The sequence below is a fragment of the Equus quagga genome, chromosome 9 (genome assembly GCF_021613505.1).
Source record: "Equus quagga isolate Etosha38 chromosome 9, UCLA_HA_Equagga_1.0, whole genome shotgun sequence".
Lineage (NCBI taxonomy): Eukaryota > Metazoa > Chordata > Mammalia > Perissodactyla > Equidae > Equus > Equus quagga.
The window spans coordinates 74,389,134-74,411,508 of NC_060275.1; the positions used below are offsets into that span (position 1 = coordinate 74,389,134).

Consider the following 22,375-nt stretch of genomic DNA (forward strand, 5'->3'; position numbering starts at 1 on the left):
CCATCCATTTCCTATATTTAAAGAAAATACTTCAGAGACTTTTAAAAATCTAAGGATTCAGTGTTTCATGTTGTATTATTACATATACTGCATAAAAAAAGCAATATGAAACAAGATTTTTAGCTAAGAGAAAAAGCAAAAACAAAAAAGACACGTTATATAGTGTAGTATTTTCTAAATGAACTAAAATTATTTTTAAATGACAAAAAGAAGAGGAAAATGAGTCTTCCAAAATGTTTAAGGTGTTCTTAAAACATTTCCTAATACATATATACATATATACATACGTGTATAACCACATAAGGGCACCCAGCCAAAGGGATGAGTGGAGGCTAAAATATACCTACGTCTGACCACAGCAAAAGTGATTCACACACAGGAACTATATTCACATACAAGCACTTTATTAGACACATAATGCCTTGATTTATTGTACCAAGGCCCTGGAGAGATTTATCCTATCTACTATTAAAATTCAAAAAGATAAAAAGATCTCCTGTAAAAAGATTTTAACCATCAAAAAATTAATTTAAATTAAAATTTAAATAGATAACCCATTCAGTAATTCAGAAATTTTCATCTCCAAATTTCTTTCTGAAGTAAAAATTTCTACAAATAAAAAATAATATGGTCAACAAAAAAAAAAATCAAACAATCCGATCAAAAACTGGGCAGGGAATATGAACAGACATTTCTCCAAAGAAGATATAAGGATGGCCAACAGGCACATGAGAAGATGCTCACCATCACTGATCATCAGGGAACTGCAAATCAAAACTGCACTAAGATATCACCTTACACACGTCAGAATGGTTATAATCGCCAAGACAAAAAATAACAAATGTTGGAGAGGTTGTGGAGAAAAAGGAACCCTCATACACTGCTGGTGGGAATGCAAACTGGTGCAGCCACTATGCACCAGCCACTATGGAAAACAGAAATACCATATGATCCAGCCATCCCACTACTGGGTATCTATCCAAAGAACTTGAAATCAGCAATTCAAAGAGACTTATGCACCCCTATGTTCACTGCAGCATTATTCACAATAGCCAAGATGTGGAAGCAACCTAGGTGTCCATCAACTGATGATGGGATAAAGAAGAAATGGTATATATACACAATGGAATACCACTCAGCCAAAAAAAGGGATAAAATCATCCCATTCACGACAATATGGATGGACCTTGAGGGTATTATATCAAGCGAAATAAGCCAGATGGAGAAAGACCAACTCTTTATGACTCCACTCATACATGGAAGATAAACACATGGACAAAAACAACAGATTAGTGTTACCAGGGGGAAGGGAGGTGGGGAGTGGGTACAAAGGGTGAAAGGGCACACCTATAATATGACTGACAAATAATAACGTACAACTGAAAGTTCACAGTGTTGTAAACTATCATAACCTCAATAAAAAAACTACTGAAAAAAAATAATATGGAATGAATCACATAGTAGAAACAGATCTGATAATGGAAACAAGCAATTAATTTTATATTTGTTTTAAACTACATGATACAGTCATAAGAACATCTAAAAATTAACAAAATCTCTCTCCAGAGAAAATTAGATATATTTGAACAAGTTACTCATTTTCTCCTTCTCGGTTTGATCTAACGGCTAACAAAGAGAGGAGGATAAGTTAATTTTTAGAAATCAAAATTCTCAGATCAAAAGTGCTATATTAAAATACAAAGTTATTATACTTATCATTCAAATAGATTATATCCATTTATGGAAGGGGGAGAAAAACATGCAAAAACTGAAAATCGATTCTTACTAAAGCCTTCTGGGTCTTCTTCCCACATTGTCAGTTCTTCTTCAGTTAAGAGAAAATAATGAGAGACTAATCTTCTACATATTTCTGTCAAAGTGGGATATGTAAAGAATGCCATCTTAATCTTATGAGCTTCAAGAGTTTCAGGACTGCTATCTAAAAAAATAAAATTTCCAAATTAATTGTGCAGACAAACATTCTACCCAAGTTGGATTATGTAACTTAAATAAACTAAAAATACCGCATCTTGAGAGAAAAGGTATAGTCGTGAACAAATTTTCATTTTCATTATGGACCAATCTCAACGAGACGCTTTTCTTATTTCATACCACACACACATCAGTCTTGCTTCTGTCTTACACTATAGCTTGTACATTACCATACTATATTATCACACCATACTGAAAGGACTGACTTACATCTCTCTCTCTCTCCTATAAGACTTCCTCATTTATCTCAGTACACATGCCCATGAATGAATCCCAAATAATATAGCAAACAATTTAACCTGCCTAGAAGCATCCTCACTTTATATAAAGTCAGAGAAAACTTTTAACTATTCAAATAAATACAGCCTAGAACATGAGCTGAAGTGGTTGCTGTAGTACTTGATTCTTAACATCCCTAGGCTTCAACCGATCTTCTACTGTCCTACAAAAGACAATCTACCAAATGCATTGTATGGTTTTTAAAAGCTAGCATTCGCATATTAAAGACCCTTATCTTTATCTTTATGTCCCAGAAATATTTTACTTTTCAGACTTAAATAATTTCAAAAAAACTCACATATAAATAGCAATTACTTCAGTCAGATTAAAATAAGGAAACGAAAAAAATAAAACTACCAGTAAAGCATTACCTTCAAAATTTTTGGATGGCTTGTAAGCATAATTTTTGACAATCATCTTAATAAGATTCATGCATTGGACAATGAATCGTTCAAATGTAATGCCTTCACCAACTTCTGTAAATACATAGCTTACAGAAAATTCCAGTGATCTCTGAATTAGAGGAGTAAACGAAAAGGGATGCTGATCCAAGAAGTCCAAAAGCTATAAAGAAAAAAATTAAGAATTACTTCTCCAAATTCATCTAAGAATATAATCATCCATAAGTACCTCAAGTTATAACTTGCTAATAAATGTTTACTAAGTTTTAAACTTTGGTGGAAAGTCTGTGAATATACAGTTTCACATGTAATATACATGTTATATACTTCTTGGGGTACATCATATAGTGTGGATTATATCAGATTATATCTCATAACAAGAACTTTCTATTATTTGTAGTACAGGGTCCAAAATATACCCACTTCATAATTAATTTGGTAACAATGGGTAAATATGACACAAAAAGTATAAGTATACAAAAGATAGGCCTTTAAAAGGCAATAAAGGCAAAGAATCAAAAAAAATTATCCTGCTTTTCCTGCATGAACTGTATTTCGATGTATCAAATAGTTGATGAGACAGATCTGTTCTTTACAGAGGAATTCCAGCTAATAAATGCAAAAGGAATAACAGAATTAGAATGCTATCATTTTGTAACTCCTATGCAAACAAGGGATCTAGGTCATAATCATCAATGGCTTCTAAAATCAAGAGGGTAAAGGCTCTTGAGAAACTTTATAATGGACAGCTCACTTATCAATGTTAGACAACCAGACATTGTGTATCTCCTGATGTGATACAATACGAACTACAGGGCACCACCTGTAAAGCATTCTGGTCATCCTCACCCTCCTCCACGAACAAAAAAGCCTGAAGGTGATCAAGCCTCTATACCTAACTACAAATTTATAAGAACTATGGGAGGAGGAGTATGGAGACAAAGGAACATGTTAAATAATACATCGGGATGCAAGCAGCCAAATCCAAAACATGGAAAATTCTACAGAAAATGATATGTCACCTCAACAAATAAATAGCAAGGGGAAAAAAACATGGACTGACACTATTGAATCCTGATTCAAATAAACCAACTATAAAAAATTTATGAGAAATCTGAAAACTGACTAAAAAGTCATTCCTACTTTTTAAATGTGATATGGTCTTATGTGTTTGGGTTTTTTTAATCCTTTATCACTTAAAGACACATATTGAAATATTTACAGATAATACTATATGATATCTGGGATTTGCTTTAAAACCAACAGCAAGGAGGGAAAGAAGAAGAAACAGAGAGACAAAACAGAATTGACCATAACCATCTGTTGATAATTGCTGAGGATAAGTGATGACCTCATAGGCACTCAAAGTTATTCAATTCTATCTGGAGGCAGTTTGAAATGTCCAGATTTTAAAAGCTTTAATGAAGTCATAGAGATCATAAATATGAATTTCATAAATGAAATTATGAACACTGCACAGCCCCACTAACGAACCATATCATCTTATTTTACTTTGCTTTGTATTTTTTGTTTTTAAGTTAAATGATATGAGTCAATTTTATACCAGATCTTGGAAGATTAGGTGGGCTTTTGCTGTTGAGGCTATTTGGAATGTGAGAGTTGGAAATAAAGACAACTGAAACCAAAGGTTACTGCTACCTGACCACAAAAATAAGAACAGCTCACTTCTACTCCTCTTTTCCCCTCCCAAGGAACATATAACCTCAATCCTGTTAATTAACCTTCAATGAAACAGGGAAAATAGGCTACAGATTTAGATATTGCCACCTGTCTTAAACTACCTGTTTTGGTGCAACACAGTTTTCAAACTAGGTCTTCCTGAATGCTATAATCAAATTCTTTACACTTCTCCCAACCTTCCAAGCTCAAAATTTCACAAAAACTGGGGCCAGCCCAGTGGCACAGCAGTTAAGTTCGCATGTTCCACTTTGGGGGCCCAGGGTTCACTGGTCCCAGATGCAGACCTACACACTGCTGTCGAACCATGCTGTGACACATGTCCCACATATAACATAGAGGAAAATGGGCATGGATGTTATCTCAGGGCCAGTCTTCCTCAGCAAAAAGAGGAGGACTGGTGGCAGATGTTAGCCCAGGGCTAATCTTCCTCAGATTAGAAAAGAAAAAAATTCATAAAAACTACTATTTTTACAAAGCTTAATTTTATCAGAAATTTACACACATTGCCTAGCATAGTACACCCATATAATTCCAGTCAAAAGATACTGATGATGATAATCTGTCATTCTGAATATACTGACTTCCTGACAATGCACTGCCTGCTACATGTGATATACTGCCTGCTGAGCTGCACCGCTATCTTCTTTTTCCAATGGCTCTGAGAATATTGAGCTTTAGGGGAATCAACTTCTCATTTATTAGGACTGATTTTTTTACATCAATACTATGATATATGGTATATAAATTTAACTATTATATGCATTCTAAAGCCTTCAAGACACAAAAGTTTCTTTTAGCATTCCTATAAGCAGTTAGAAAATAAGTTACTTTACACTAAAGTAAAAATGTCTGCTTAGAAAAATATCACTTTCCTTACTGAACTTGAGTATGTGCATATTATTTGAGAAAAGATACTTAAGATAAAAAGAAAACTTACCACTTTGGTAAAAAGAATGATGGTCTTTTCCAGTCTATCTCTACATACATTATTTGTACCTACACTTCTACCTGTTAAAAATACATTTCAAATATTAGTACAAGTTTATAATATTCTATAAATTCATAACCAAGACAATGACAAAACTTTTTACAAAAATATTGTCAGATATACTTTTTCATATTTTGCATTATGAACTCATTAGTGTGTACTCCCAACTCTAAACAAATAAACCATAAAAATAAAGTTTTTAAAAAGCAATATCAAGATTTGGACTTAGATACAGTGATCCTCAGTGCTACATTTCACAAAATTCATCCTAAAATGCCAAATGGGCCGATTTTAAAGTAAAATGATAGAAAGTTTATCCAATCATAAATCATGTTTAGAAATCTAAATTAGTCATAGTTGAAATACTTTTCAAGCAACATAAGTAAAAACAGAGCATTCAAAGACTAATGTACCCATTATTTTTCCTACAACTTTTGACAATTTTCTTCTGATAATTTCTCCGGCATAATTAACGAATTTTTGTACATTCAAATAATGTCCATCTGTCCATCAACTACTCTGCTCTCTAATCATACTCATATTCTGTCTCATCATTTATCTCATTCTCCTCTCCTGGAAGGACTTTTATTCTTCTTTCTGCTTCTTCCATGGGGATGACCAGGAAAAATGACCATTTTTAGAAAAATAAACTACATTAGATGAGCTATCTTATTCATTTTTGCATGCACAGTACCCAGAACAATGCACAGCAATAGACTCAACAATGCTTTTACTAACCTGAAAATGAATGACATAAAACAATCAGCAACTCCCTAAAAGTGAATACACTAAAATGTCTTTTCAGGATAGTAAGTCCCCAAATACACACACACGTATACAAAAACACACATATACAGGATATACATATGTCTATGTGCACATGTATGCACGTGTATGTGTATATCCTATACATGTGTGTGTACCTTGAGCAAAGGTACTTACAATCATAGGGAAGACAAAAGAATAATAAACAAACCACCAATATAATACAATACAAATATACATGCTAAATTCCTTGTATGGGGTAATGTATTAGAAAGGGTCCTAGAGGTAAACCATTGAAGGTTAAGGAACAAGGGATTTACAAAATGAAAGTACCATTTATGGAAGTTTATAGTATTATATAGATACATAAAATGTACTAAAGAAACACAATCTCTAAGAAGTCTAAACAGCATTGGACACTGGGTCTACACTTAATGAATATTTGTTAAACATATGACGGTTGTGGATATCTACATGGAAAAGAGTAGTAGCAACAGAAATACAAGGAAGGAATGGACACAAAATAGATATTTTTAGAAAAAAGGTTTCCTCAATACTCAGGACAAGACAGTTATATGAAGACAAAGTTGAGCTTCCAATTTAACTTCAGAGAACTAATTATCAAAATATAAGATTTTACAGCCTCTCTCCAGATTTGCAAGTGTAGAGCAGAAGATATTAATGAGTAAGAATTGTATAGTAAAAACTACTGTCATGGAAGTACTTACTACATTCCAGAAATTGTTTCAGACGGTCAAATATTCCATGTAAAAAACCCTAGGAAAGAATTTTTTTTTAAGTGTCTCGATTTATTCTGATATAAACATTCACCTTATACTTTTCCCGGATACTAAAACATGACTATCACATCATTTAAAAAAGTCAAAATTAGATAAAGTAAAAGAAATTCATTATTTTAAACAAGTCTTCTACAAGAAAATAACTATAGTATTTCATCTCTTCAGTTACCTAAATCACTTTGCAATAAATAAATAATTTATTAAGTATTCTATTTCACTAAATACTCTCTATTCCTCTATTTTTCTTCACAGCCCTTATAACCCCCTGACACACTGTCTATTCTCTGTCTCCTCCTACTAGAATACAAGCTCCTTGAGAGCAGAACTTTGCTTTGTTTATTGCTCTATCCCAGAATCCAGGAATGGTATTTGGCAATAATAAGTATTCAATATATGAATAAATGGTACCAATTATTTAAAACAGAGGTTCTTAATCTCAAGTATTAAACACACGAGCCTTCAGATATCAGAGAAGACAAACATTACCATTTACCATACCAGCTCAATGAACTCTTATTTTTTAATATATATTTTAAAACATGTTATGAAAACTTTACAGAAATAAATATAAAGGGATAATGAGAAACAACTTTATTAAAATTCTTAAGAATTTAAACATTGCAGACCTCTTCGTATCAACAAATTTTGGTGTATAACCACCATAAAAGATGTCACATGTCCTTTTAGCAAATAGAATGATTCAGGTCTTTCTCACAATGAAAGCCTTCCTGAGGAATAACTAACTAGAATAGAATGCTATACTTCCTTGTGTCCTTAAAAATAGATTGTTCACTCATCAATTCTTGAGTTTGAGACACTTCCACTAGGGTATCATCATCTAAAGAGTCAGAGGCTGAGATTTTACTTAGATAATTTCACCACCATCAATAGGGTCTAGAGTCCTGCTCTTAGTCTCTGAGAGCATTCATCTTCTGATTCATCTAAAAATTATGAAACATCTTCCTCTGTCAATTTTCTTCTCTCTGCCATTTTGGGCAGAATTCTCAACTGAATTCTGAATTCTCAACTGTGTTAAACAAAAGCTAAAAACAGAGTAAAAAGTTAGTATTTCCAGTCTTCTTTTATACCTTCTCGAAAGATGATACAATATAGTGGGCACTGTAGGCAACACAGTAAGAAAACTGCAGGATGACAATTAATGTCGCTATTGCTTCATCCTTCTGGCAATTCCATCATTCTTCTATTTTCATTCTACTTCAGTCTTTTTAAGCACAGTTGAGAATAACTGATAAGTGACAATAAGGAACAATAAAATAATTCCTAGGATGATGAAACAGCAAAATGTTTCAATGTAGGAAGGATAAGATCACTGAGATTCCATACGTGTCTTAAATTTATACAAGGGTCCCATGGTCCCATATGGTAGTAGCTATAAGATAGAAGGAATCTTATTCTACTTTCTTTTAAATAAAATTAGTGTTATCAGTCAGGGTTCTCCAAAGAAAGTAGAAAATTATACAGGCCATCAATTTTAGTAAGCTCTACAAGAGAATCAGGGATTTCTAGAATTGTGGACAGCTGACATCTGTAGTCTAAATAAAGTAACTTGACTTACGTTACATAATAATAGAACTCATATTAAAATAATATTAAACGGTAATTTACAGAGCACTTTAGTTGCTGAACTCGTTACAAAAATTATCTCCCTTAACGCTCACAATATCCAATGAGGTACTATTATTTCATCTCCATAATACAAAAAAGGAAAGTGAGTATTAGGGAAGATAAGTAAATAAGCCCAAGGACATGATGTCAGGAAACGGCCCAGTCAAGATTCAAATCTACTTTACCTGTCTCCAGAAACCAAAATCTCACCACTTCCATACAGCACTTCTCAAGTATTTTTTAAGTTCCATGTTAGTTTTAAGATCTTTATGTTATTTGAAAGGCTGTCCTTAATGTGTTAAAACTATACTCTCTTTCCAACTAGTCAATATACCTTAAATGCTACCATATAGCATTTATAATTTAGTAAAGGTTGACATATAGTCTCTGTAGACAGAAGACTTTCAAGGGAAGCCAAAGGCTCACAAAATACTGACAGTATCCAGTGAGAACCACTATTCCAGTTTATAGGAATGTGATTCAAATCAATCCATTTTTGCCGGAAAAAAATTGACGAACATAATATTTTAGCTAATATAATTTTATGAAACAATAATACCGTAAATGAATGTAAGTGAGGCCATCTTGTCACACTAAATGACCTTTTCCTAGTTAAAATCCTTCTAGGATATACTCATTATAAATTACTACATGCTTTCATGATTTTATGGCCCTGATCTTGTGCACATACCCTTGCTGAGGTACTCTGATAGTCTTGTTCTTAACAATCTTAACAAATTTTCCCAAGGAACAAGAAGGCCTCCAGGAAGGAGAAATACCTGGAGGATATTCATCATCACTGACAGAAGAAAAGAACAATAAAGGACCCTGGAGTCTGTCCTGCCTGAAGGCCAACATTTCTAAACCCCCTCCTTACTGCCCATTTTCCCTATACAACTGCCTCAAGATTCTGCAATTAAGATGGTCTTCTTTGACACATTAGTCTGCCATCTTCCGATTATGCCGGGTAATCGAATAAATGCTTCCTCTCTCGAGCTCTACCTCATCGTGATTAACTGGCTCAGACTGCAGCAAGCAGAGTAAGCCCATTGCTCAGTGACAATACTACAAATAAAGATTAGTACTGAGCTTTTTGAGATGATGTTTCTACCATATCATATACTCATTCATTTAAAAATAACTATTGAGCATTTACTATATGGTAAAGACTGTTTCAAGCTCTGGGGTGAACAGTGAATGAAACAAAGTCTCTGCCTTCGTGGAAAACTTAGATTCATAGTGAGGGAATTGAGGGGGAGCTGTCAAACTGGTTTCTCGAAAATGTTTTCTGGCACTATGGCAATAGATATAAATATAAATACTTAAAATGTATCGGTATTTAAAACTGTGGTTGGTTCTGGATATAACTTCTGGCAATTTGGTAATACGCATCAATACTATAAATGTGTACAAACTTTAACCCAACATCTCCATTTCCAGGAATTTATCCTAAAGAGATCATTAGAAAAGCACACAATGACATATGTACTCAGATGCTCATTCCACAATCATTTATCAACAATTAAAAACTGGAAGCAATCTATATGTCCATCAGTAGCTATCTGGGCAAGTACAGTATAGGAACTCCATATTTTATCATTTTTTAAAAAATTAGTCCACCGACAGTAATCATGTGGATTTACCAATCATTAAAATCATGACAGATAACCATATTACTTACGTGAGAAAAACATCTACAAAATACTGAGTTTAATAAGAAGTAAAAAAACAGCATGTAGGTCCCATTTATAAAAAATTGAGGAAGAGAGAAAGAATATTTGAAAGAATATGCATAAGACGTCTTACGGGATACTTACAAATTTTAGCAATATCTCTGATAGTAAGTTTTAAAAATGATTTTTTATTTCCTATTTCCTTTTCTGTGTTTTTTAACTTAAAAAAATATGTAACTTTTTTAAACAAAATAGCAATTACATTATAATGATATATATTAGCAGTTTTTAAATTCTTTTAACAACAGAACCAGCCCATCATTTCAATCAAAATCTTACTGATATACAAAATATACTAAAGATTTAAAAAAAAAAAAAAAAAGAGTGGCTCTGGTCCAATCTAGTAGGGTAGACCCAAAGATCCAACTACATGTACTTTTCCCGCAGTTTTTGTGCAACCCCCAAGACAATCCACAGAAAGTAATATTTTAGCTGACCTAAACTCACTGTGAAAATTAATACAGATCTGAGTAAGTATAATACAACTCCATTTTGTTTAGGGATAAAATACACGCAGCTTCATATTTTGGCACATAGAAAAAGTAGATGACACTATACTAACAATGAATATACATCACAACTTGGGCTTATCAATGGGCTTTTCCCCTCTTGTATATTATTTTTTTTTGATTACAAAGACCATGTATAAATGTTATGATTAGAGGGAAAAACAATTCATTTTAAATACATAAAAACAGACAAAGGAAAATATCAAGGATATAAATAGCTATCTACAATGCATCTGGTAATGTTTTAACTGCACTCAAATTCACAGGAGTTCACTTCAACTCAAACTCAAACTAACACTTTCAATGGACCATGGAATCTTCAGAACCATCCTAGGCCTTCTTCCTCTCCTTCACACAACAGCTGCTTTGATGTCGTGAACTCAGACCACAAGTTTAAAAGTACAGTATAACATAACACAGAATGGTAAAAAACCAGACAGTCACTTAATAAAAAACTTAAATGAATGCCAAGTAAAAAGAATAAGCATTAGGGGCTGGCCCAGTGGCATAGTGGTTAAGTTCACGTACTCTGCTTCGGCGGCCTGGGGTTCATGGGTTCAGATCTCAGGCTCAGACCTACACACCGCTCATCAAACCATGCTGCAGCAGCACCCCACATACAAAAAAATAGAGGAAAGACTGGCATAGAGGTTAGTTCAGTGACAATCTTCCTCAAGCAAAAAGAGGAAGATTGGTTAGCTCAGGGCCAATCTTTCTCACCAGAAAAAAAAAAGAATAAGCTTTAAAACATTCAGGAAAATACCAAGCACCTCCCCAAAGTCACAAAGAATCAATTACGTCTTTCACTTACCATCACCTCCATATTCTTATGAGGTTCCACAAATCCATTAACTGTTAACTTACGCAGCACTAAAAAGTAAAAGCAAGTTTTACTTAATCTTTTTTTTCATATTTTATCCTATCAAAATCATAATCATAATAAAGACTCAGAATCAGAAGTTTCATCAAGCTTGGAGGTTAATCTAGCTTAATCTTTTCATTTAATGGATAAAGAAAGGTAACCCCTGGTCATCGATTGGTTACTAAGTGGCAAAGATGAAACTAAAGCCAAGTTCTTGTGACTCAAAAGCAGTGATCTTCTCACCTATGATCATAACTACTCATGTTTCTAAAACTACATTAGAAAATTTATTTTAATTTATATAAGTGTTAGTACTTCTCACCTGCGATAACCCCTACAGGTTGAAAATGAGGAAGTTATCTCTATTCCATAAACTTTAAACTATGCTTCAACAGTGACCAAAAAGCTTCATTCAGTTATAGGCTATATTAATGAAAATATAGTATCTCCTAAAAGGGATACAAAAATTAAATTCTATTTCCAAATCTGGAATAGACTATAGAGCTCAATTATAAGCATCACATTTTATGAGTAAACTGATATACACAGGCAGAGAAGCACGATAAGAGTTGAAGTCAGATCTAGATTTAAATTCTAGCTCCAATATCTACAACTGTATTATTTTGGGCAACTTTTCTAGATCTCACATTCCTCACCTGTAAAATGTAGTTGATAAGTCCTACTTCAAAGAGTTATTAAAGGATTCAATAATATAATATATGTAGAATAGCACAATTCAGTAACAATGAGAATGATGGCAGCATAAGAGACTACAAAATTTAAAGTCACCTCACCTTAACAACTTTATAGACAACATTGCTATCTATATAACTAAAGAGCTAGTGTTCATGAGGTACAGACTAAAGGCAGTATATTAAAATTAGGTTTAGAATGCAACCGTCTACAAGTCCTTCAGTTTCATATCATCAATTATATAAAACCCAGAAGTTAGCACATCATAACAGGAGAAAATAGGGTTCAAACCGAGTCACTTGTTCTGGATTCTCTTTCCCGCCACAGGACCTTGGTCCCCACTACCTGGGAGGGTATTTTTTTCTCCCTTCATCACATGGTTAACTTCCACTTATCCTGTATGATTTTGGTTCAAACATCACTTTCTCAGGGAAGTCTTTTCTGACTATATTATCAGTTATCATAACATCATAAGGCCCCCCAACACTGATGTGATTTTACATGTATTTGTGTGATCAGTTTATTATTTCTGTCTCCCCAGTGCTAAGCACCCACCTATAAATTTGTTTAATGCAATAATGAACGCATGCATGTCTAAATGATACTAAATACACGTGGGTATAAACTCAGAGACTACGTGTAACAAAACCTCTAGTCCTAAGTACTTCTTACATCACAACAGGACAGTAATTTAAGGCTGAACAGAACAAGTATTCTAAAGGAAAATGCTATGGGATTTTTCTAGGTCAAGATGCCTTAGAAATGCTAATGTGTATCTCAGCCCTTGAGATGAGGAGGTATTGAAAAGCTTAAAGCAGGTTAATATAGAGTAGAGCTGCATCCTTTCTGTCAAGAGATAGGTTTTGAAATCAGTAAGGCAAGAAAACTACAATCAAAAGAACTTGTGAAAATTCCTTAATCATTAAATACAGTACTTACAAGCAGTTTTGTGTATATAACCTTATATCATTTTCTCTAATTCTTTCTGAGTAAACATTTCTCTCTAAAGCCTTTTAATTTCCTCAAGGACGCTGATAAAACCTCTATACTCACTTGTATAACCACCTAGATGCCGGATTTTACTTGTCAATAGTCCGTTAAAATCATTCACACTTTTGTCCACAAGGTTCACCAAAATGTGCTGACAGTTTGGGGTTTGTGCATCCACTGTCTGGTTAATATAAATGATGCATTAGAGTAGTGCTGAGAGTGTATGATGGCATCCTAAGGTACCAGGGTTAGTACGATAAAAGGATGTATGAATAAAACATAAGGATGCAAAACGAGCTGGAGTAAGAGAATTAAAGGCTGCCTGAGATCAAACTAAGAAACACAAACTAAAAGAGCCTTAGCAACCAGAAAAGAAGGAGAGAGACTAGAAGACAAAGAGAATGAGTCCAGGGAGTGTTTCCATCAGAAAGGAAAGGAACCTTGGAATATATTCATCAAGATAAATAACTCAGCTTGGGGAAGATGAAACAGAGATGCATGCTAAGGAAACGCCCACAAGCCAAGCGCAGGAAAATACAGACTAAGACAGCACCTCATCAAGCACCTTCTAAAATCCAAGTGAGCCTGAGGTACAAACAAGAAAGATGGACCCTGAGTTCTCAGGGGGAAAAGAGCTGGGAGATAGAGCTCAACTAAGCCTTGGGGCCAGAAGTTTAGGAAAGTTAGCAGGGCAATAAGTGCAGGAGCCCAGAATGAGAAATGCAAAAAAGCAGCAAAAAAAAGTACAAGTATTTGAAAGGAATGTACTCAGAGCCATGACACCCCAGTAATGTCAATATAACAGAAAACCACTGCACACTTTCATAAATTAGACACAGGAGAGGAAAAGCTATTCTCACAAAAGGAAAATAAACTACAAATAAGCCCTTATCTCTGAAGGAGAGATTAACCCCTTATTCTCCTAGGGCAACTGGGAACGGAAAATCCATCCAGAGAAACTATTTGGTGACTGTTCTGAGGTACGTAATTTCTAAAATGAACGTATCAAGTTTAATAGTACCTTTCAATGATAGTAGAGTTCGTTCTAGTGAACTTAGAACTGCAGCTTCATTGCCAGAAGAAACTTGTTGTAGGAATGTATCTGTATGATGATTCCACAGAGAGCAGGCAAAATTATAAATTCCAGAAGCTAACTGCAAAGAAAGATCAACAAACTTATTCACAACATATTACAGATTTCAGTAATTAGACCTACATAGTAATACATTTCGGTTTTAAAATTGAGCACACATTTTCAATGAGATTTGAAATAGTCGTGTCATTTATCACAATGTTTCAAACTTTTTAAGCCAAAATGCCTAGAAGTATAGATTACACTGGCTTCTGTTATGAACACATACACCCCTAAAACATTAGCTTCTTGAAACAAAATTTAGCCTAATGCCTGCACTGCAGAATATTTTCTATTTATACTCTTTATTCCTTCCACTAAGAGGCTGTAACTCTCAGGTTTTAAAAACACTTACTTAGGGACTGTCACTGAGTATATTAGATAAATCAATATACTAAGAAATACAAAGGAGTCAAATGTCTGTGTTCTGCCAGTGCTACCCAAATGTTTTTTGGGCACTTAAAGCCAGGAACACAGAAACCACATCACTTGTCAGGCTGCTTTCCTAACACGTACTGGCATTTAACCCAACTCTCACACTGAGGCACAGTTAGCCTCTGACTCCCAGGTTGAGGCCGAACCATCTATCTTCCAGTGATATCTTCAGGTTTTTTTCCAGAAGGTCTAAAACCAATCCAGCTGTGCCTACATGGCCATTTACTTGAAATAAAATTAGGTGACAGTGCACATGACTAGTTACCATTAGCATACTCCAGAATGATTTTTTCTTATTTAAGGTATATCATTTCAACTAATTAAATACTGTATTTACACTCAGGTTAGGCATCCGAAACCAGTCAGAAATACAATCCTGTAAATATAATATTGCTATCAAAAACTCAAATTTCATTTTTATTATTGTAATTCAGTAATTTTAATGGCCTGTGCTCACAGGTGTAGGGAAACAGCTTCACCATATCCCCTAGCAACTTTGCAAATATCTACATAGGCCACACAGGCAAAGGCTTGAACAACAGCTAATCTGAGTCTTGGCAAAACATCTTGCAATCCTCCTGGAACACAAGAGGATGGATGACTTGTAAGGAACTCTGCTACGAGACCATCTCCTGCTCACCTCCCTATCTCCTCTGTTGGGCTGTCATGAGACAGTTTCTCATGGCCTCCTGGGCTCTCATAAGGTACAGAGCCTTCTAGCCCATCCATTCAGAACAGAGTTGCAAAATATAAAACCACTTAGTTACAGTCTAGAATTGGCTCCTCAGCAATGGGGCATCTCACAACTTACACTGGAGTCATCCAGCCCCTACTGCTTTGGTCAGTGTTTCTGGTCTATGGGACAAGGACCACAGGGAGTTGGTACTGATGGCTAACTTCTTTCCTCTAAGATAAGTAATAAACAGTCTGAATCTAAAAGTGACTCATTTCTTCACCAACTGATAAGTCAGGGCTAGGCCTTGACCCTCCCTTACCTGGGTGCATGCTTGACAACAGGTACGATGACTACTTAAGTTACCTTAGCATATTCTCAAGTATGCATGCAATATTTTAGAGAGTAAAATCAAATTATTTAATCCTAATGCTACATTATAGCCAAAATATTGTAGAGATAATTATCTCAATCAACACAGTATTACAGCACAAGCAACAGTATCATAAAAAGTTAAGTCTAAAATTGACATCATCCCATGAAATACTATTATAACAGAGAAGCAAATACCCAACCTAAACAGAGTGGACATAATCTGAAGGGGAAAAAAAGGGGGCTTTACCCCAAGAAATCTGTAAGTTTTACTTATAACTTCAATAAACTTTAATAATTTTCTTAGTAAGTCAAGTCCTTTCTGAGAGCATGAGGCTAAAATATATGTCTAGAATCAGAAAATCCATCATTCTAATTTTTATTACATTTACTGTATAATTTTAAGTTACAGCATCCTATTCCAAACACATAAACCATAAAAATATCTGTCAGCCAGAAAAATGAAAGAATAGAAACAGAAGGATTTAGAGGCAGGGAAGGGGTGGGAATTTTACGTAAGACCTAAAAGTTAAGTTTTAAACTTAAGCATAACTTCTTATTGTAGAAATATTTTGAACAAAAAAAATGAAATCTACAGCCTTGGCTATAATTTTTGGATCTATTTTGTACTCTGTCTTTATGTAGTAAATAAAACAAAACCCAAAGGGTGCCATATCTAAATTTCAAATAAAAACAGAAAACTATTATACTCTGAACCTGTCTCTTGCTTACAACAAAATGACAACTTCAATTATTTTATAGGCATTCTTTGCATCTTCTCCTTAAAATGACTTATTTAACATTAACTTCTAACTACAGATTCTATTAAAATTGTTCAGAAGGATTTTTATATAGAAATTTTTTCGTGCCAGTGTTACCTGAAGTCACTTGAACTCTTTTTTTTTTTTTAAAGATTGTATTTTTTTTTTTTCCTTTTTCTTCCCAAAGCCCCCCAGTACATAGTTGTATATTCTTCGTTGTGGGTCCTTCTAGTTGTGGCATGTGGGATGCTGCCTCAGCGTGGTTTGATGAGCAGTGCCATGTCCGCGCCCAGGATTCGAACCAACGAAACACTGGGCCGCCTGCAGTGGAGTGCGCGAACTTAACCACTCAGCCACGGGGCGAGCCCCCTTCACTTGAACTCTTTTAAAAGGCATTTTCAGGACACAAGTATTTACACAGATATTGATGATATCTGTGATAAAAATAATATTAACAAGAGAATAATGATAGAATTTTATTTACTGAATCCTACTCTGCTTTAAATCTATTAATTCTTCCCTCTTTCTGGCCCTCAGTACTTTACCTGTATCAACTTATTTAATCACCACAATCTAAAAAGTAGGTATTATTATTCCCCATTTACAATAAGAAAACTGAGACGTAGAGAAGTTAAGCAACTTGCCCAAGAGCAAACAGCACTATTAATATGAGGAAGACAGCATTTAAACTAGGGAAGGTACAAAGAGACTATATTTTTAATCTCTATGTTCTAACGTCTCTTAATATAGTAACTAGCAATTAAGCACAGACTAATTTAGTAAAAGAAATAAGCATTATTTGTGTAAGTTCTATTCAAACTTTTTAATATCAAAATATAGACTAAAATAGACTATCCCACCCATTCAGAATCAACCCAGTAAATCTTGTTCTCTAAAAGTTATATAATTATTTAATAATGATAAAATTTTCTTTTCATGACTACAAAAAATGAAAACTTTCCCACACACTCACCGAGGTTGATACTGCTCTCAATATGGATGCAATGAATTATCTGACTCGGAATCTTTCTCACAAGTTCTTTAGTAGCTCCCAGCTCTTTCTCACCACTCAACAGAAAAATGTGTCCTTTTGTTCTATTACTTACAGAGTACCCATGCAAGATATAGTTAATAAAAATTGAATGTTTTCCTCAGTTTTATATATGTATGCAGGTATGTATCTATATGTGTGTGCGTTATGTATGTGTGTGTGTACAATTTGGAGCTGGTCCCATTCATTAGTCGTAAGAGTCATAGGGCCTTTTATCTAATTCTTCATACCCTCCTCTACCACTACATGCCAGACTCAATAAAGAAAACACTGGGAACCATTCCCTAGCTCTTCAATTAAAAGTAAGATTATGCTTGAGAAACAGAGTCGACCAAAAGAAATCTGGCATGAGCTCAAAAAGGAAAACATTAGGGACAATTTGCCACCCTTTTAAATCACTAGCAGAATATTTTGAAATCATGTCAGATTTATTTTAAAGGTATTTTATAATAATGGTGGCAAAAGGGCAAAACTATTTTGTTATAATTTTTTCAGGCACTACTTCTGCTACCAGGATTACAGAATTCCACCACCTGTATATGCACAATGCAAATTGTAGTATGCATACTAAACATAAAATCCTCCTTACTCACTCCCAAAAGAAACAACAAAATATACCACAGAACACTCTGAACACTGTCCCAAAGGCTCTTATTGTCACAAGATTTGGATTAAAAAAAGCATTTCATCATGGTGGAATCAAAGTCATTAAAACTCTATTTTGCTCTTTTCCATGTATAAATTGACTCTAAAACAAGTGTGAGAAAGTTAGTAATTCAGATAATCAAAGGTTCTATCTACTCCATTCCACCTTAAGCAACTTTCATCAATGTTTGAAATTTTCATCCCTCTTTTTTAAGAAAATAAATAGCATAACATTTATAGATATTAATGGCAAAGTTAGATCTTGATCTATTAATCCTTCCCTCTTTCTGGCCCTGAGAAGTACTAGTATGAAAATATTACTTTAAATTATGAATAAAGATATGAAAAGCATGTGAGTTTGGCATGCCGTAGGTATTGTTGAATGAAAGCATATAGCATTTGAGACAGAAATCAATAAAGAAACAGTAGTATGGAAAAAAAATTTTTAATTCATATTTTCCTTTGTTTTATAATCCACTTCTGCAGCTAAGCATCTAGTTATGGACATTAGGCATTTATTACAGCCCCAATTCAAGATTCTTTTTAGCCAACCTACAAAAGGCCTCTACACAATTAGGGATAGTTGGAATGACGACGCAATAGCATGACCCTTTCAGTCCAGCAGTGCAAGAAGGGAGACAAACAAAGAAGGAAGAAACCACAGGAATTTGGGAAGAAATTGCTAGCTACCCTATAACCACGAGCCCTGCACAAGTTTCTCTCTGCTCCAGAGCACACCAAGTGATGGATGCTTACAGAAGACTCAGCTGAAAAAGACAAAGTAACAAAGCAAGCAAGTGGGAGAAATAAAAAAATTTCTGCTCAAAAAACGTGGAGGGGGAGGGAATCTTCAGTTAGACAATACAAAAATAAGCTATTGAATGAAACATTTTAGTTACTAGTTCACAAAAACCCCAAATACTTGAATTTTCTTTTTCTAAACCAGAAGAGACAGTGCCACCCACTGACTGCTTAGTGACTCAAGTGAGAAGCACACAGACTTGACTCAATATCAAAAGCAAATCATTACAGGAAGTTTTATTTCTTTTAGCATTTCAAATATTCTTAAACTTTTTTAGCCTCAGGACCACTGTCCTGACAATTTTCACCTAAGAAACGTCAGCACCAAAAGACTTTTAAAGCAAAGTCTCGTAATTCATCACTAATAGTGGGGCAATAAGTACCCATAAACTAGTTGTCAAAACTTGCTTATTAACCTGAATTTAATCAACAAGGTATATAATCAACAAATGCAGAATGTACAACATCCCACAAGACAACTGACCCAGTTTCTCAACAAGTCAATGGCATGAAAAAAAAACAAGAAAGGAAATGCATACTACTCTAAACTAAAGATACTCGAGAGACATTACCAAACACAGTGTTACCCCCCTTATTCATTTTTCCGGTTCAATCAAACCACTTGTAACATATATCTGAGAACAACATAGAAAATTGGATAGAAGAATTAAATCATATTAAACCACTATTTTGACTTAAGTATGATAAAAGTTAAATGATTATATATGTTAAAACAACCAGATTTGGCCCAAGATGGAGTGGCTCGTGCTAAGCTTCATGACAGCAAACCAAAACATAACTCAGTTTCTATGCTGGACTCTCCCAGAAAAGGCAGGCCCACGTCAACCACTCAGCACACGCCTGCTCAGTATAAGTTATGTGACCTGGCTCCAAGATTTCCCTTAGCTCCATGTAAGAAAAGCAACCCTGCTTTAACCAACCAGCTAACGCCCAGTATGACTTCCTTGCTCCTGCTCACTTCGACCTATAAAAATCTCTTGCCTTGTACAGCTCTTCGGAGCTCCTTATCTGCTAGACTGGATGCTGTTCGACTAGTGAACAATTGAACAAAAGTCTAATAAATCAGTAAATTGTGAAAAATTCTAACATAAGAATTAAATCTTTTTACAGATGAATACTTAAGTATTTAGTAATAAAATATGAAATCTTTAGAAAAAAAGGAGTAAAGCAAAAATGGCAACATGTTCACTGCTAAATCTAGGTGATGAGTATATGGCAGTTAGTATTTTTTCCTTACTTTCCTGTATATTTTAAAAATTTCATAACAAGTAACTTTAAAAACCTGTACATTCTTAACAACAAAACAGGTCGTTATTTTAGCAGTAGTCAATTTTTTCTTTAATACATGACAAACAAAATTGCTTCCACTTAACCATGACATACATATACAGTGAATTACCAAATATGTCAGGCCATAAGCTTTGACAGGTACAAGACCTATCTCAAAAACAATCTCCAATCAAACTGCCAATGTCTCTCAACTGATATTTATTTACTTTCAGTAAAGGGCATTCCTAAAGACCCATAATATCTGTTAACTACACTATTTTTTAAGTAAAACCTAATTTCATTTTGTTCTCAAACCTGCCAGTGGTAGAGCTCATACCCGGGGGGTCACTGTGACTCATCTTCCAGATCCGAAGTCCTCTACTCCTAGCAACAGCCATAGCCTGTCTTCAGCCACTGAGGCCTAGACAATGCTCTTATGTATCCAAAGTATCAACTCAATGAGGGGGACAAGGAAGTGACACTACCCTCCTCTCTACTTGGGCCCCTACCTCTGTTCACAGCTGCATCTCAGGCACTCAATACAGTGAATGGCACAGAGTAGGATGCAAGTTATTTGTCAGACGGATAGAGAGATGGTAAAAGAACAAAGCATAAATCAGCACTGCTACAGCAGCAACTGGCAGAGATTTTGACGATAAGTCTTTTAAGTTTTTATTCTCCTTATTCCAGGCCCCTTTTCCAAGGACTTGGACAAGATCCTTGTGAACCATAGAGGAAGGACAAGCACCATACTATACTCAAAATCTCTTCTGTTCAGTGCACAGCTTTGTTTTTTTTGGATCAAGTTAGTCACCTTGAGTCTCTCCTCCCCTAAAAGTTCCCACCAAAAGTTTCCTCTTTCCCTCATACTTATATAAACCGAGATACACACATCCACTTAAATCCCCACACTGGTTCACAGCAGGAATGACCCTTTATAAATTACAGGAGTCCTTCTTTGAATAATGTGTTAAAAAGCTAACAAAATTTGGCAGAGCAAGAGACAAGATCTACAATCAACATGGCATTTAGTTTGGTAATCAGAATCAAACAAAACTGAAAACAAGATCTATTTAACCTACTTGATGATTTGCTTATAAACATTTATCTTTTAAATAAATTTTACAACACTGTAAATATCCTGAAGGCTAGAGCTATACCATGTAAGCAGCACCTTGGCATTCTTGAATTTAACATTCTTGGGACTTTCCCCTAAGGATCACACCATGAAGTTAAAAGTTTGTAGGAAGTGAGTGTGAAAGTCTCTGCTACACTACTGAGTGGTCCATCTTACACTAACCAACTCATTCAAAATAGCCATGTGGTTCTGTTTTCTTAGTTTGTTTATTTAGAAAACATAGTAACTCATCAAGAAGACTCTTTCAGTATGGTAACTTGACCACCTCACCCCACAGCTTTCTCTTATTCTCATTAAGCAAATAATACATGCGTAGTTAATGGGAATATTATTCACCAAAGACCCTTCAGTTTTTAAAATTATGCTAAGTTTTAACCTTGACCATAAAAATAATATAGTGTTTAGTTTTCTTCCGTGGCAGATTTTAATAGCTTACTAAATGACTTTTGAGAGTCTGTGCCTTATGACTTTCCCCATGTATGTCAAGAGTATTTATGTCTTTGACCTCCCTCAGTACTGTACATATCTCTTGTACACAGTATGCAATCACCATCTGTTGACTGACTCTCAGGCAGAAGAACTTAAGATTAATTCCTAACATCAGCCTTAAAAGATTCCTAATAAAAACTGGTTATGGAAAATGTCCTTTTCAGAGAGTCATATTGAAATATTTTTGGATGAAATGACATGTCAGGATTTGTTCCAGCACAGAAGAAAATTAAACCTGACAACAGCTTA

The 22,375-nt window shown here is 34.6% G+C and overlaps 1 protein-coding gene across 3 annotated transcripts in view; it reads right to left on the bottom strand.

Moving 5' to 3' along the window:
- IPO11 (importin 11) overlaps positions 1-22,375 on the bottom strand; it is a 225,219-nt gene that overhangs the window by 166,978 nt on the left and 35,866 nt on the right. For all 3 annotated transcript variants that reach the window (XM_046671978.1, XM_046671979.1, XM_046671980.1), the window contains exons 6-11: positions 14,361-14,493; positions 11,606-11,664; positions 6,855-6,903; positions 5,311-5,381; positions 2,643-2,835; positions 1,787-1,939 (exon numbers count right to left, since the gene is read on the bottom strand). In XM_046671978.1, coding sequence (XP_046527934.1) covers positions 1,787-1,939; positions 2,643-2,835; positions 5,311-5,381; positions 6,855-6,903; positions 11,606-11,664; positions 14,361-14,493 — 658 coding nt within the window. The remainder of the gene's footprint in view (positions 1-1,786; positions 1,940-2,642; positions 2,836-5,310; positions 5,382-6,854; positions 6,904-11,605; positions 11,665-14,360; positions 14,494-22,375) is intronic.